The sequence below is a fragment of the Tachyglossus aculeatus genome, chromosome 1 (genome assembly GCF_015852505.1).
Source record: "Tachyglossus aculeatus isolate mTacAcu1 chromosome 1, mTacAcu1.pri, whole genome shotgun sequence".
NCBI lineage: Eukaryota > Metazoa > Chordata > Mammalia > Monotremata > Tachyglossidae > Tachyglossus > Tachyglossus aculeatus.
Window position 1 is genome coordinate 149,422,466 of NC_052066.1, and position 13,144 is coordinate 149,435,609.

Here is a 13,144-nt window from a genome sequence, read left to right on the forward strand (position 1 = left end):
GAGGGTGCGGGCTGGGCTGGAGAAGGAGAGAAGGGAGGTGAGGTAGGAGGGGGCGAGGTGATGGACAGCCTTGAAGCCGAGGGTGAGGAGTTTCTGCCTGATGCTCAGATTGATTGGTAACCACTGGAGATTTTTGAGGAGGGAAGTAATATGCCCAGAGCATTTCTGGACAAAGACAATCCGGGCAGCAGCTTGAAGTATGGATTGAAGTGGGGAGAGACATGAGGATGGGAGATCAGAGAGAAGGCTGATGCAGTAGTCCAGATGGGATAGGATGAGAGCTTGAACGAGCAGGGTAGCGGTTTGGATGGAGAGGAAAGGGCGGATCTTGGTAATGTTGCGGAGCTGAGACTGGCAGGTTTTGGTGACGGCTTGGATGTGAGGGGTGAATGAGAGAGCGGAGTCGAGGATGACACCAAGGTTGCGGGCTTGTGAGACGGGAAGGATGGTAGTGCCGTCAACAGAGATGGGAAAGTCAGGGAGAGGGCAGGGTTTGGGAGGGAAGACAAGGAGTTCAGTCTTGGACATGTTGAGTTTTAGGTGGTGGACAGACATCCAGATGGAGATGTCCTGAAGGCAGAAGGAGATGCGAGCCTGGAGGGAGGGGGAGAGAGCAGGGGCAGAAATGTAGATCTGGGTGTCATCAGCGTAGAGATGATAGTTGAAGCTGCGGGAGCGAATGAGGTCACCAAGGGAGTGAGTGTAGATCGAGAACAGAAGGGGACGAAGAACTGAACTTTGGGGAACCTCCACAGTAAGGGGATGGGAGGGGGAGGAGGAGCCTGCAAAAGAGACTGAGAATGAACTACCCGAGAGATAAGAGGAGAACCAGGAGAGGATGGAGTCTGTGAAGCCAAGGTTGGATAGCGTGTTGAGGAGAAGGGGGTGGTCCACAGTGTCGAAGGCAGCTGAGAGGTTGAGGAGGATTAGCTACCACATCTGTAAAATGGGGATTACGAGTGTGAGTTCCAGGTGAGGAATGGACTGTGTCCAACCTGATTAATTTATATCTACCCCACCCCTTAGTACAGTGTCTGGTTTAACAAATACCATAGAAAAGAAGAAAAAAAAGAGCATGCCATCCAGCAAAATTTAACAGTTTGGCTGACTATCCTTTAAACTCATTATAGGCAGGGAATTTGTCTGCTAATTCTGTTGTACTCTCCTAAGCGATTAGTAAGTACTCAATAAATACTATTGATTGATCAATTTAACGGCTTCAGGTTGCCCAAGATCTTCCTGAAGATTTAGGTTGGGTCACCACACCAAGGGGCACTAACTGGTGTCCACTCTACCCGATTGTCTTTTATTTCAGGTAATCGTATTTACTGAGTGCTTACTTTGTGTAGAGCACTCTACTAAGCACTTGGAACAGTACAATATAACAACAGACATTCACTGCCCACAACGAGCTTACATTCTGGGCCACTGCCTCCTGATAATAATAAATAATAACAACATTGGCAATTGTTAAGCAGTGCCAAGCACTACCCTAAGCACTGGGGTGGATTCAAGTTATTCAAGATGGACAGAGAGTCCTTGCTCCATATGGGCTTACAGTATTAATCCCCATTTTACAGATGAGGTATCTGAGACCTAGGGAAGTAAGCGACTTGCCCAAGTCACACAGCAGACATGCAGCGGAGTCAGAATTAGAATCCAGGTCCTTCTGACTCCCGGGCTCGTGCTCTATCCACTAAGCCACTTTGCTTCTCTGATCTGAGGATTAGGATGTAATGCAAGAATGGGCCCAGTGGACATGCTGATCCTCAGCACGATCAATTATTTTGTACTCTACTGTCTTACAATTCCAAACAAAGATTTGGGACAATTGTAGTGCTAAGGAGTGCCCCACAGCTTGGTATTTAAATAAATCCTTCTGGCTTGCAAGGACCAGTGGCATGATGGATTGCAGTTACATGAGCTGAAATGCAGGAGAGTGCTTTCTGTTCAGAAGCTTTCAGAAGGTGTGACAAAACCCAAGTCACTACATTATCAAATAAGGGTCATTTAGTATGAGGAAAGTGCCTACAAAAAAAGTCCAATAGGCTAACATTGTGAAGTTGCACAAAGTGTTCTTTCTGATCAACGGAATTTCAGAGCATGGAGAAAATAATCTGGTTAGTAGTGTGGTTTAGGGGTAAGAGCACAGGCCTGTGAAGTCAGAAGCACTGGGTTCTAATTCCATCTTTGCCACTTTCCTGCTATGTGATCTTGGGCAGGCCACTTAATGTCTCTATGTCTCTTCTCTTTCTGCAAAATGGGGATTCAATACCTGTTCTCCCTCCTACTTACTCTGTGAGCCCCATGGGGGATATGATTGTCCTGTATCTACCCCAGTATTTAGTAAAGTACTAAAGTGCTTTAGTGCTAAAGTGCTTCAGAGAAGCAGCATGGCTCAGTGGAAAGAGCCCAGGCTTTGGAGTCAGAGGTCACGGGTTCAAATCCCGACTGCCAATTGTCAGCTGTGTGACTTTGGGCAAGTCACTTAACTTCTCTAGGCCTCAGTTACCTCATCTGTAAAATGGGGATTAAAACTGTGAGCCCCCCGTGGGACAACCTGATCACACTGTAACCTCCCCAGTGCTTAGAACAGTGCTTTGCACATAGTAAGTGCTTAATAAATGCCATCATTATTATTATTATTATTAAAGTACTTGGTATATAGTAAGCACTTCACCACCACTATTATTATTATCATGAATCAGATGAGGATTGGGTCATTAGACACTAGTTGTACATATATATATATATATATATATATATATATGTGTGTATATATATATATAATATATATATATATAAAATGAGAATGAGATGGCAATCCCTACTCAAAGAAAATTACCTTTTAAAATCAACACTAATATAATATTAGAGAAGCAGCATGGCCTAGTGAATAGAGCACAGGCCCGAGAGTCAGTAGGACCTGGGTTTTAACCCCAACTCTGGAACTTGTCTTATTTTACTTTTGTTTTTTAACCTCAGGCTTTAGAAAAGTGCCCAGTGGATTTCCTTTTTTAATATTCTACATTTCTTCAAGTCTCACTCCCTGTTTCAATGACGGACAGATAGACCTCTTCAAAAATCAAAGAAAGGTTTACGAAGCACTGCCATTAACAGTTCACCAGAATTCAATTTCCCTATAGATAGATATGAACTAATGGGCAACGACTAGCTGAAACTCTTAGTATTTAATCGAAAGTAGGCCTTAAGGAAAAAAGGCAATATTTACAGACGGGACCTAAAAAGAGTAGGACCCGGTGGGGTGGAGAAGAATGGGGAGAAACATCCTTTGTACTTTCTGCAATGAAACTCTAATTTCAGCCAACCAGGATGATCAACAACAATGTACTTAGTACCATTCACAGCCAGAGAGTGAGAAAGCAAGAGGCCTTTGAGGTGAAGATTGTACCTCAATCATATATTCGATGATAATTAGTAGACTATATTATTCCAACCAAGGTTGAAATTGAAAGCAACCCATTATACTCAGAATAGTTAACAGATTGACTCCTTTATTATCAAACAGGGTTCTCATGCTAAATCACTACCTAACCGGCCACATATTTATTAGTAACTACTCTGTGGGATTAGACTCACTCTTTTAAATCATTGTTTTGAGTTGAGAGGAAACATCAAAATGTTAAATGTTAATGCAGCAGATACTAGTAGTGGATCAATTATATTATTCCTGGGTCAGTAGCTGTTTAAATTATTTTAACATTACTTGTCAATTGTTATTCTTTGATGCCTTACCTGGAACAGCAGCACGGACATGTTTATCAGTCTCTCCAGCAGATGCTTTTTTAATCATATTCTGATCTAAGGATTAATAAGGCTATTAACATCACCAGTTAAAAAAAAAGATTTTTAAAAGGAAAAATTAAAAAAGGAAAGACTGGAAGCTAAACTGGATTCTGGATAGACAGTTGAACAAACAGAATGTCAAAGTCATTAAACAGCTCCATGAGTTTTAATTACAATAGATTTCGGCATCAAATGCATTCATATTCATTATATTTGAGATGCATTAACAAAAACTCAAACACTGGTTCCACAGCTTGGGTGGTACTCATATGGCACTATAATTACTGATGCTGATAATACCAGCACCAGTGACCGTTGACCCCCATGCTAAAATACCAGAGGTTTCTGTTTGTCCCATGGCTCCAGGGCACAAACAGCTTCCAGGATGAAGAAGCATGGCCCAGTGGAAAGAGCACAGGCCTCGGAGTCAGAGGACCTGGGTTCTAATCCCAACTCTGCCTCTTGCATGCTGTGCGACCTTGGACATGTCACTTGACTTCTCCATGGCTCAGTTACCTCATTTGTAAAATGGGGATTCAATATCTGTTCTCTCAGACTGAGAGCAGCTGGAGGGACACTGAGTGTGTCCAACCTGATGATCTTCTATCTACCCAGTGCTCAGTACAGTGCTGAGCCCAGAATGAGAACTTAAAAAGTACCACGTTATTATTATTAGCCCCACTGTTACTGTAATTACTGGGCCCCACCATTTTCTGTAACCCTATTCCTATTCACTTGGTCTATCTTGGTGACTGTTTGGGGGAAGGAGGACCCCCAAAGTAGTTGTAGACAGAGGCAGAAACCCTACAGAACTCAGGAGTCATGGAAAGGAGTAGAAGGCAAGGAAGGGAGGAAAGGGGAACAGGAATAATGGAGGGAGAGCAGGGGGGGAAAGAAGGGGACAAAAACAGCAAGAAAATAAAAAGGTCATGGCATGTTCAAGATCAATGAAGCATTTTTCTACCATAGCAACAAATAATATGCACTGCCCTGCCTGTCAAGTCTTTCTAGAATCTTGAACTTTACTTATGTAAGTACTTATTCACTCTAGTCTCAATAAATCTGGTAGGCCTTTCTACTATATAAACTGGAAGCGATTAGTACATGACATTTACTGTAATGACGAAAAGGTCCGCTGAACTGGAGCTGGACACAGGAGACATTGTTCTAATCTCAGTTTTGCTCATGAATCCCATACTGACTTAGGATGGGCACTAGCTGTGGCCCTTGGTTTCTTCACTGAAAAGTGAGGCGACCATTTCCCAAAGCAGCATGCTTCAAATGCCCTCAACCCAGCACATTGCAAAAATGTAATTCCTGATGATGAGAACCACAGAGAAGGGCTCCTTCCACAAAGCAGCTCATCACTTGATCAGGTGGTGAGCAGGAAGTCTCTTCTACAGGCAGCTCTTCACCTTTTGAGAAGGAATCCCTTTTCAGGATCCCAGAACACCATAATCTGGTGTTCAGTGGAAGTCCAGAAAGCCCACCCTTTCAAGACAGCAGTTAGAGAGACAGCAGAGTTACAAGTCCCTGTTTTTGTAGTGACATTTCCACTGCAATTTCCTACTGTGCTTTTTACCATCATGTTTTGACATGTTGCCATTTATATAAGAAAACTGTGAAGATGAACTAGACATCTAAAGCACCGTGAGCTTACAAATAACCAAAGGCATTATTAACATTGCTTTATCTAGGAATGATTTTTTTTCTAATGTAAATTCATTCACATCCAACAAAAAGACAGCACACATGGTATGAGTATCTAATTCAGGTTGGATAAAATCCATCCCATTTGCATCTTATTTAGCTTCTTATAATTTGACTCCATTGCCTCTAATGAAATATTTTATATACTGAAAAATGATACCCAAAGATTACAACATAAAACACAACCTCAATGATTTCATTATATTCTATGATACCCTTTAGAAGAGCATATTTATTTCCATACCTGATTCCTTAAAATAATCTAGCTTCAATTAGATTGCTCATAATTTTTAACTTAAAAATTCAACAGATCTGGGCATTCCACATCAGTTATTTGTCACAATTTTCTTAAATGTAACTGTGATTAGACCACTATCAGTCAATCTCATTTTGAAAAATAAACAAGTCTGGCACAACCTGGCTCCAGGCAAAATTTGTTAGCTGCAAAGTAATTTGTTTAACATAAAAAGGCTTGTTCTAAGAGTATTTGTACCTGGAGGTTTTCCTCTGAACTTTAACGTTTGCTTGACATTATGACTCATGGCTAATCTGTTTTCCAGAGTAACAACACTGCCGCTAGCCAAAAGCATGTAGTGAATGGGCATTTGGATTCTTGGTGAAAAGAACTGAAAAAGTTGTTTCAAGGCCCTTTAGTCAAATCCTTCAACAAAGGGGTCATCAAAAACACAGCAATGTTCTTCTTCTGTGGATTTGAAAATGGAATCCAAGGAGTAGGATGACTCCCCCAAGAGCAAAAGAGCACTGAGTTCACATTTTGGGGATCCCCTAGAAAATTATCTGGCTTTGACCAATGACTATTCTCATTTGAATTCTTTTCAAGGCATCATAACTATAACTAGGATTCATCTAGGGTTGCTTTCTTTTAGTGTATTCATTATTTACTCCATTTTTAATAAGAATGAAATACATAGCACCAGAACATTAGTCAATGAAAACAAACTACTACTTTGCTATACTGCAGGGATCAGAAATGCCTACCTTTGGTAGGTCCTTTCCTATTCAACATGGCCTGCTGCTCCTCTGTAATATTCAAACGTCGAACTACATCGGCCAGAGCTGACTTGAGCAGCTGGATGTCATCTTCTTGCATCTGGACCCGCTGCTCCAGAGACGCGATGCGATCAGTAACCTCCATGCTACTTGCTGCTGAAGCGCTGTCATCTAAAATAAAGGATGAGAAACTAAAGGTTATAAATAGAAAAAGACAGCCAGAATAAAGGTTTATATCCTGAATTAGCACTTTGATAGCACCCAATAATGATAAAAATGAAATATCAGAGGGCTTATTTATTCTAAAGTCAGCTCAAGGAATTAATTTCATCTTCAATCTACCAATTCAAGAAAACAAGACATGTTTTAACTTCAAATCTTTATTCCACTTGACTTTATTCCTTCTAAAACAATCTCCCCTATCCAGCATTATTTCATTGTATCCCCACTTCTTCAAACTCCAGCTCTCAAGTTCAACATGTTTTGTTTTGTTTTTTCTGGGTTTTGGCCAACTGTTGTTTGCCTATAAAAGATATGCCTGTAAACTGGCCAGGAGCCCAGTTTCTAGATCATTCTAGAAGAGTCTACATTTTGTCTGGTCAGTGTGTTTGGTTATCAATAGCACTCTACTCAGTACAGCTCTGAAAGGGACTATAAATAAAGCTTCTGACATTAAGGTACTTTACAATATTCTTGATCAATCATTTGTGTTTCTTGAGGGCTTACTTGTGCAGAGCACTGAACTAAGCACTTGAGAAAGTACAATACAACAGAACTGGTAGACCTGATCCCTGTCCACGAGCTTACAGTCTAGAGCAGGAGAGGGACATAAGTATAAATAAATATGGATATGTACAGCAGTGCTGTGGGGCCAGGGGAGGGGTGAATAAAAGGTGCAAATCCAAGGGCACAGTTGACACAGAAGGGAGTGGGAGAAAAGGAAATGAGAACTTGGACAGGGAAGGACTTTTGGAGGAAATGTGCTTTCAGTCAGTCAGTCAGTCAATCGTATTTATTGAGGGAGGGCTTTCCAGGCTAGAGGCTGCACGTGGGTGAGAGGTCAGCGGTGAGATAGATGAGACTGAGGAACAGTGAGCAGGTTGGCATTAGAGGAGTGAAGTGTGCAGGCTGGGTTGTAGCAGGAAATCAGGGAGGTAAAATAGAAGGGGAAAGGCGATTGAGTGCATTAAAACTGACAGTAAGGAGTTTCAGTTTCATGCGGAGGTGAATGGGCAACCGCTGGAGGTTCCTGAGGAGAGGGAAACATGGACTGAATAATGTGTGGAAAAATCATCTGGGCAGCAGAGTGAAGTATGGGCTCAACTGGGGAGAGACAGAAAGGTAGGAAGGCCAACAAGGTTATTGATGCAGTACTCAAGGTGGGAAAAGATAAGCACTTGGATTAACATGGTAGTAGTTTGGATGGAGAGGAAAGGGTGGATTTTAGCAGTTATGAAGGTTGAAGTGACAGGACTGGGTGACACTGAATATGAGGGTTGAATGAGAAAGAGAGCAGTGGAGGATAACACCACAGTTAGAGGCTTGTGAGACAGGTAGGATGGTGGCGGTGTCTTCAGTGATGGGAAAGTCAGGGGGAGGACAGGATTTGGGTAGGACTATGAGGATTTCTGTTTTGGGTATGTTAAGTTTGAGATGTCAGCAGGACATCTGAGTAGAGATGTCCTGAAACCAGGAAAACACGTGACTGTAGAGGAGGAGATAAAGGATGGAGATGCAGAAGCTTAATCATCCCTATAATTCCAGCAGTCAATCAATAGAATTTATTGAGTGGCTACTCTGTCTAGAACATTGTAGTGGCCAATTGGAAGAGAACACCAGAGATACGAAAGTAGCTTGGCCTACTGAATAAAGCATTGGCCTGGAAATCAGAGGACCTGGATTTTAATCCCAATTCTGCCACTTGCCTGTTGTGTGACCTGGGGCAAATCACTCAACTTCCCTGTGCCTCTACTTCTTCAACTGTAAAGTGGGGATTCAACAGCTGTTATTCCTCTTACTTAGACTGTGAGCCCCACGGGGGACATGGACTGTGTCCTACTTGCTATATTGTATCTACCCAGAACTTAGAATGGCACTTGCCACATAGTAAGTGCTTAATAAACACTATTTAAAAAATAGACGCGATGAACCCTGCCCTCTAAAAGTAGGCTGCCTAACAGGGGAGACAAAAAAAAAGCAATTACAGGAGGAAGGAGAGAATGAAAAAGATAGCTGTGTGGATAAGTACTGCTTTGGTACATCGAGCGATAGATATGTACCAAAGGACTATGTATCCAGGTGCTGCAAATGCAAGAGTTCTGGGGTAGGGTTTACAAGCATATGACATGGGAAGACTAAAGTTGAACTGGGGAAAGTCTCCTGGAGGAGGTGGGATTTCAAGAGGGCTTTGAAGATGGAGAAAGCTTGTTCTGGCAGACTGAAGGATGAGGGAGCTTTATAATATAATAATAGTTATATTTGGTATTTGTTAAGCTCTTACTATGTGCCAGGCACTGTACTACGCTCTGGAGTAGATACGAGATAACTGGGTTGGACACAGTCCCTGTTCCACACAGGGCTCACAGTCTTAATTCCCATTTTACAGATGAGGGAACTAGGCACTGAGAGCTTAAGTGACTTGCCCAAGGACACACGGCAGGAAATGATGGAGCCGACACTAGAATCTAGGTCTTTCTGACTTCCTGACCAGTGTTCTACCCATTCATTCATTCAATCGTATTTATTGAGCGCTTACTGTGCGCAGAACACTATACTAAGTGTTTGGAAAGTACAATATGGCAATAAAAACAGACAATCCCTGCCTAAATGGGCTCACAGTCTAAATGCGGGGGTTGGGGGGGAACAGACATCAACATAAGTAAAACAGGCATCAATATAAATAAATAGAATCATAAAAATATACATGTATACATAAGTGGTGAGGGTGGGAAGGGGGAAGAGCAAGGAGAGCGAGTCATGAAGACACAGAAGAATGTGGGAGCTGAGGAAAATTGGGACAGTCTGGGAAGGCCTCTTGGAAGAGGTGCACTTTCAGCAGGGCTTTGAAGGGGGAAAAGTGATTGTCTGGCAGATTTGAGGAGGGAGGGCATTCCAGGCCGGAGGTAGGACATGGGCCAGGGGTTGGCGGCGAGACGGGCGAGATTGAGACACAGTGAGAAGGTTAACACCAGAGGAGTTGAGTGTACGGGCTGGGCTGTAGAAGGAGAGAAGGGAGGTGTGGTAGGAGGCAGCCAGGTGATGGAAAGCTTTAAAGCCAATAGTGAGGAATTTTTGTTTGATACATTTTATGTTTTTATGTCATTTTATGTTATTTTTATGTTTACATTGCTTCTTCTTTCCTTAGGTGTCCACTGTTAACCTTCTCCCCCTTATTCCTAGATTCCTGAGACCATGTCTCGTTCTTACCTGCATATTTTTCCCAAAACCCAATACAGAGGTTTACACAAAGTAGGAGCTTATAAATACCATTACAATCACTGTACCGTGAGAAGTCCAAAGTAGTGCAGACAACAGTAACTCCCACTGACATGCTGACGGGTGGGCAAGCCATGCAATCTGTCCAACCGCTTGGGCCCTAACATATTTTCACTGGCAAGAAATGCAACAAAGGCTTTTTTTCAATCCAGCTTGTTCAGGGGACAGGAAGAGCTGGTTAGTCAAATATTCCAGCTAAGAGAAAAGAAGTTAACAAACAGGGCACTCTGCATAATAACCCACCTGTTTGGGTAAAGTGCCCCACTAGGCAGTGAACCCTGGCTGTGTTTACAGTCCAAGGATTGCTTGTTGATCAGATTAAGAGATAAACTTATGATGAAAAAGGAGTGTTTGCTAATCCTATTAGAAAGAAAGCAAATTTGCTGCCTGAAGAGTCCTGCATGGTGCTGGATAACCCAACTTCAGCTTCATGGCCTAATGGAAAGAGCATGGGCTTGAGAATCAGAAGACCTGGGTTCTAATTGCGGCTCTGCCACATACCTGTTGGGTGACCTTGGACAAGTCATTTAACCTCTCAGCCTAAATTCCCTCACCTGCAAAATGGGATTTAATACTTGCTTTCCCTTCTACTTACGTTACGAGCCAAATGTAAGACTTGATTACCTTTTATCTACTCCAGTGCCTAGTACAGTGCTTGGCACATAGTAAACACTTAAAAATCATTATTATTGTTGTTGTTGTTGTTATATTATGAGGAAATAGGAAACTATGGAGGCAGAGCAGAGGTGATCATTAAAATTAGCCCTGCCACTGAAGAAATGTTGGTGATCAACCAGTTTTGAGCTATAGCTATGTGAATTAAGAAGTTAGGAAATCATGTGGTTGTGCACACTGAGGGGCATTTTAAATATTTTAAGGGACTTTGTGGGGGTTGCCCTCCATGATATCCATCTTCAGAGTTGGAGTTGGGCCGTCTAACACCCTTAACTGCTCCTCTAGTCATTCACTAAACACTCCTCACCCATGACTTTATTTAAACTCCTCTTCCTTCTGATATTTTTCCCCTGAATAATTTCCTGCAATAACAAATTCCACATACTCACCACTCTCTCAGGAAAGAAATGTTTCCCACTTGCGCATTTAGAACATATCACCTTCAAGCGTCAGTGGGTGTCCCCTCACCTCCATGGAGGGAGAATTTGTTACCACCAATGGAGGGTCCACTCTAACCACATGCTTCATGATTCTGTAAACTTCAATTCACTTCTCCCTCAGCCTCGGTCTTTCCAGACTGTAGAACCCTGATCTTCTCCGACTACTCTCATACGCAGACAACTCCATCCCCCTGATCAACTCTGCAGCTAAAGCACAGCAGGCAGACCTGCATACAGTATTCCAGGAGAGGGTGTAACACTCCACATATTGACGAAGCTTCGTCTCATTTTGTATGTTCTTCCCAGTGAGGCCCAAACTTTTGTTGGCTTTTTGAGTGGCTGCCACACCTTATTTAAGGTGTCATTTATTTAAATGATTTGAAGGAAGATTATCGAAGGTCAGATTTTTGTACGGCTTTTAAAAGAATTATGAAAAAAGCATCCATGGCTCAGTGGAAAGAACACGGGCTTTGGAGTCAGAGGTCATGGGTTCAAATCCCATCTCTGCCCACTATCAGCTGTGTGACTTTAGGCAAGTCACTTACCTTCTCTGTACCTCAGTTACCTCATCTGCAAAATGGTAATTAAAACTGTGAACCCCCCGTGGGACAACCTGATCACCTTGTAACCTCCCCAGCGCTTAGAACAGTGCTTTGCACATAGTAAGTGCTCAATAAATGCCATTATTATTATTATTATTATTATATGGCACATAAATACCATTCCTTTACCCTTTAGGCACTGGTAAGAAAATGAGAACGAGATTATAAACGCCTTCCGGCCAGGGATCATATCCACTTTATTGTACAATAATCTAATGCATTCGCTCAAGTGCTTAGTATAGTGCTCTGCACATAGTAAGGGCTGAATAAATACCACTATGTGAATGGTGTGGACACACTGTTTACAGACGCAGCTTTAATTGGTCTATAATCACATCAGGCTGACTTTCATTCTGTTACAGAGAAAAAATTGTGTCTAGGAAATCCTCTAAAATGTTAACATTTCCCCCCAAAAAAAATTACATCCCGGGTTTACATTAAAATACAACTGAACAAAAATGAAATTTAAATTGTCCATTTCAGTTTAACAGCACTACAGTTTCTAAGATTGGCTGGTTTCCCCTTGGCCAAATCTATCCGCTGAACAAAACCTGGCAGAATTTGTTAATAGGTTTTCTTACTCCACTCATTTCAGGTAATTAATCCAAGGAAAAAGATTACTAGACTCTTTGGCAGTAGGAGCTGTCTGCTGATCTTTACCTCTCTGGGTACAGAAAAAGCCTGTATTGTTCCAATGCGTTCACACTTTAATTCAGCTGGAAGTAACCCTGATCAGCATAACAGACAACAAAACCCAAAGCTCAATCTCAATTTAACCAATACAAGCAACACTCAACTTCTGGGCAGTCGGCTAGGGTCTGCAGGGCAAAACTTCATTTGATCGTGGAATGTGGCCAAAGGAAAACTGGTAGGTTTGGTACTTGCAGTACAGTGTTACTATTCTAAATCATCTAATACTGAGATGCTAATTCTGGCAAAAGAAAGCTACGGTTTATTTTAATTCATCATGACAAACCTCAATTATTTTAAGTCGAACTCCTCAGCCTTTGGTTTTCTGCGGCTTTAAGGCCACTGTGGCCACCGGTGGGCCATAAGGAGCCTTGGAGAGCTGCCAGGTGGGCCCTGGAATTTCACCATGCCTGCTTGGCAAGATGGCAGTACCCAAAACCGGTGAGTTCCCAATTTAAAAAAGTGTTAAGCAAGCACTTATTTTAGGTTCTCAAATTCTGGTCCACAATTTTGTTTGCACTTTACTAGGCTGGGCAAAGAAAAGAAAAAGCCTTACTTCATTTGTTTCAATATCTTTCTTAATTCATTCTTTAAAATCTTCTAAGGTAAACATAACTAAAGATTGGCCAAGTCATTAGCTGTTTCCTTTATATACACTCATGTATTATTTTATACACATTTAACTGCTTTAGTAATCTCCTCCTCCAATTTTCT

The 13,144-nt window shown here is 42.0% G+C and overlaps 1 protein-coding gene across 4 annotated transcripts in view; it reads right to left on the reverse strand.

The window, feature by feature from the left end:
* EML1 (EMAP like 1) overlaps positions 1 to 13,144 on the reverse strand; it is a 222,856-nt gene that overhangs the window by 89,600 nt on the left and 120,112 nt on the right. For all 4 annotated transcript variants that reach the window (XR_005449835.1, XM_038744310.1, XM_038744319.1 and 1 more), the window contains one exon: positions 6,517 to 6,699. Coding sequence is in view for 3 of the 4 variants with exons in the window: in XM_038744310.1 (XP_038600238.1) it covers positions 6,517 to 6,699 (183 nt within the window). In the remaining variant the exon portion in view is untranslated. The remainder of the gene's footprint in view (positions 1 to 6,516; positions 6,700 to 13,144) is intronic.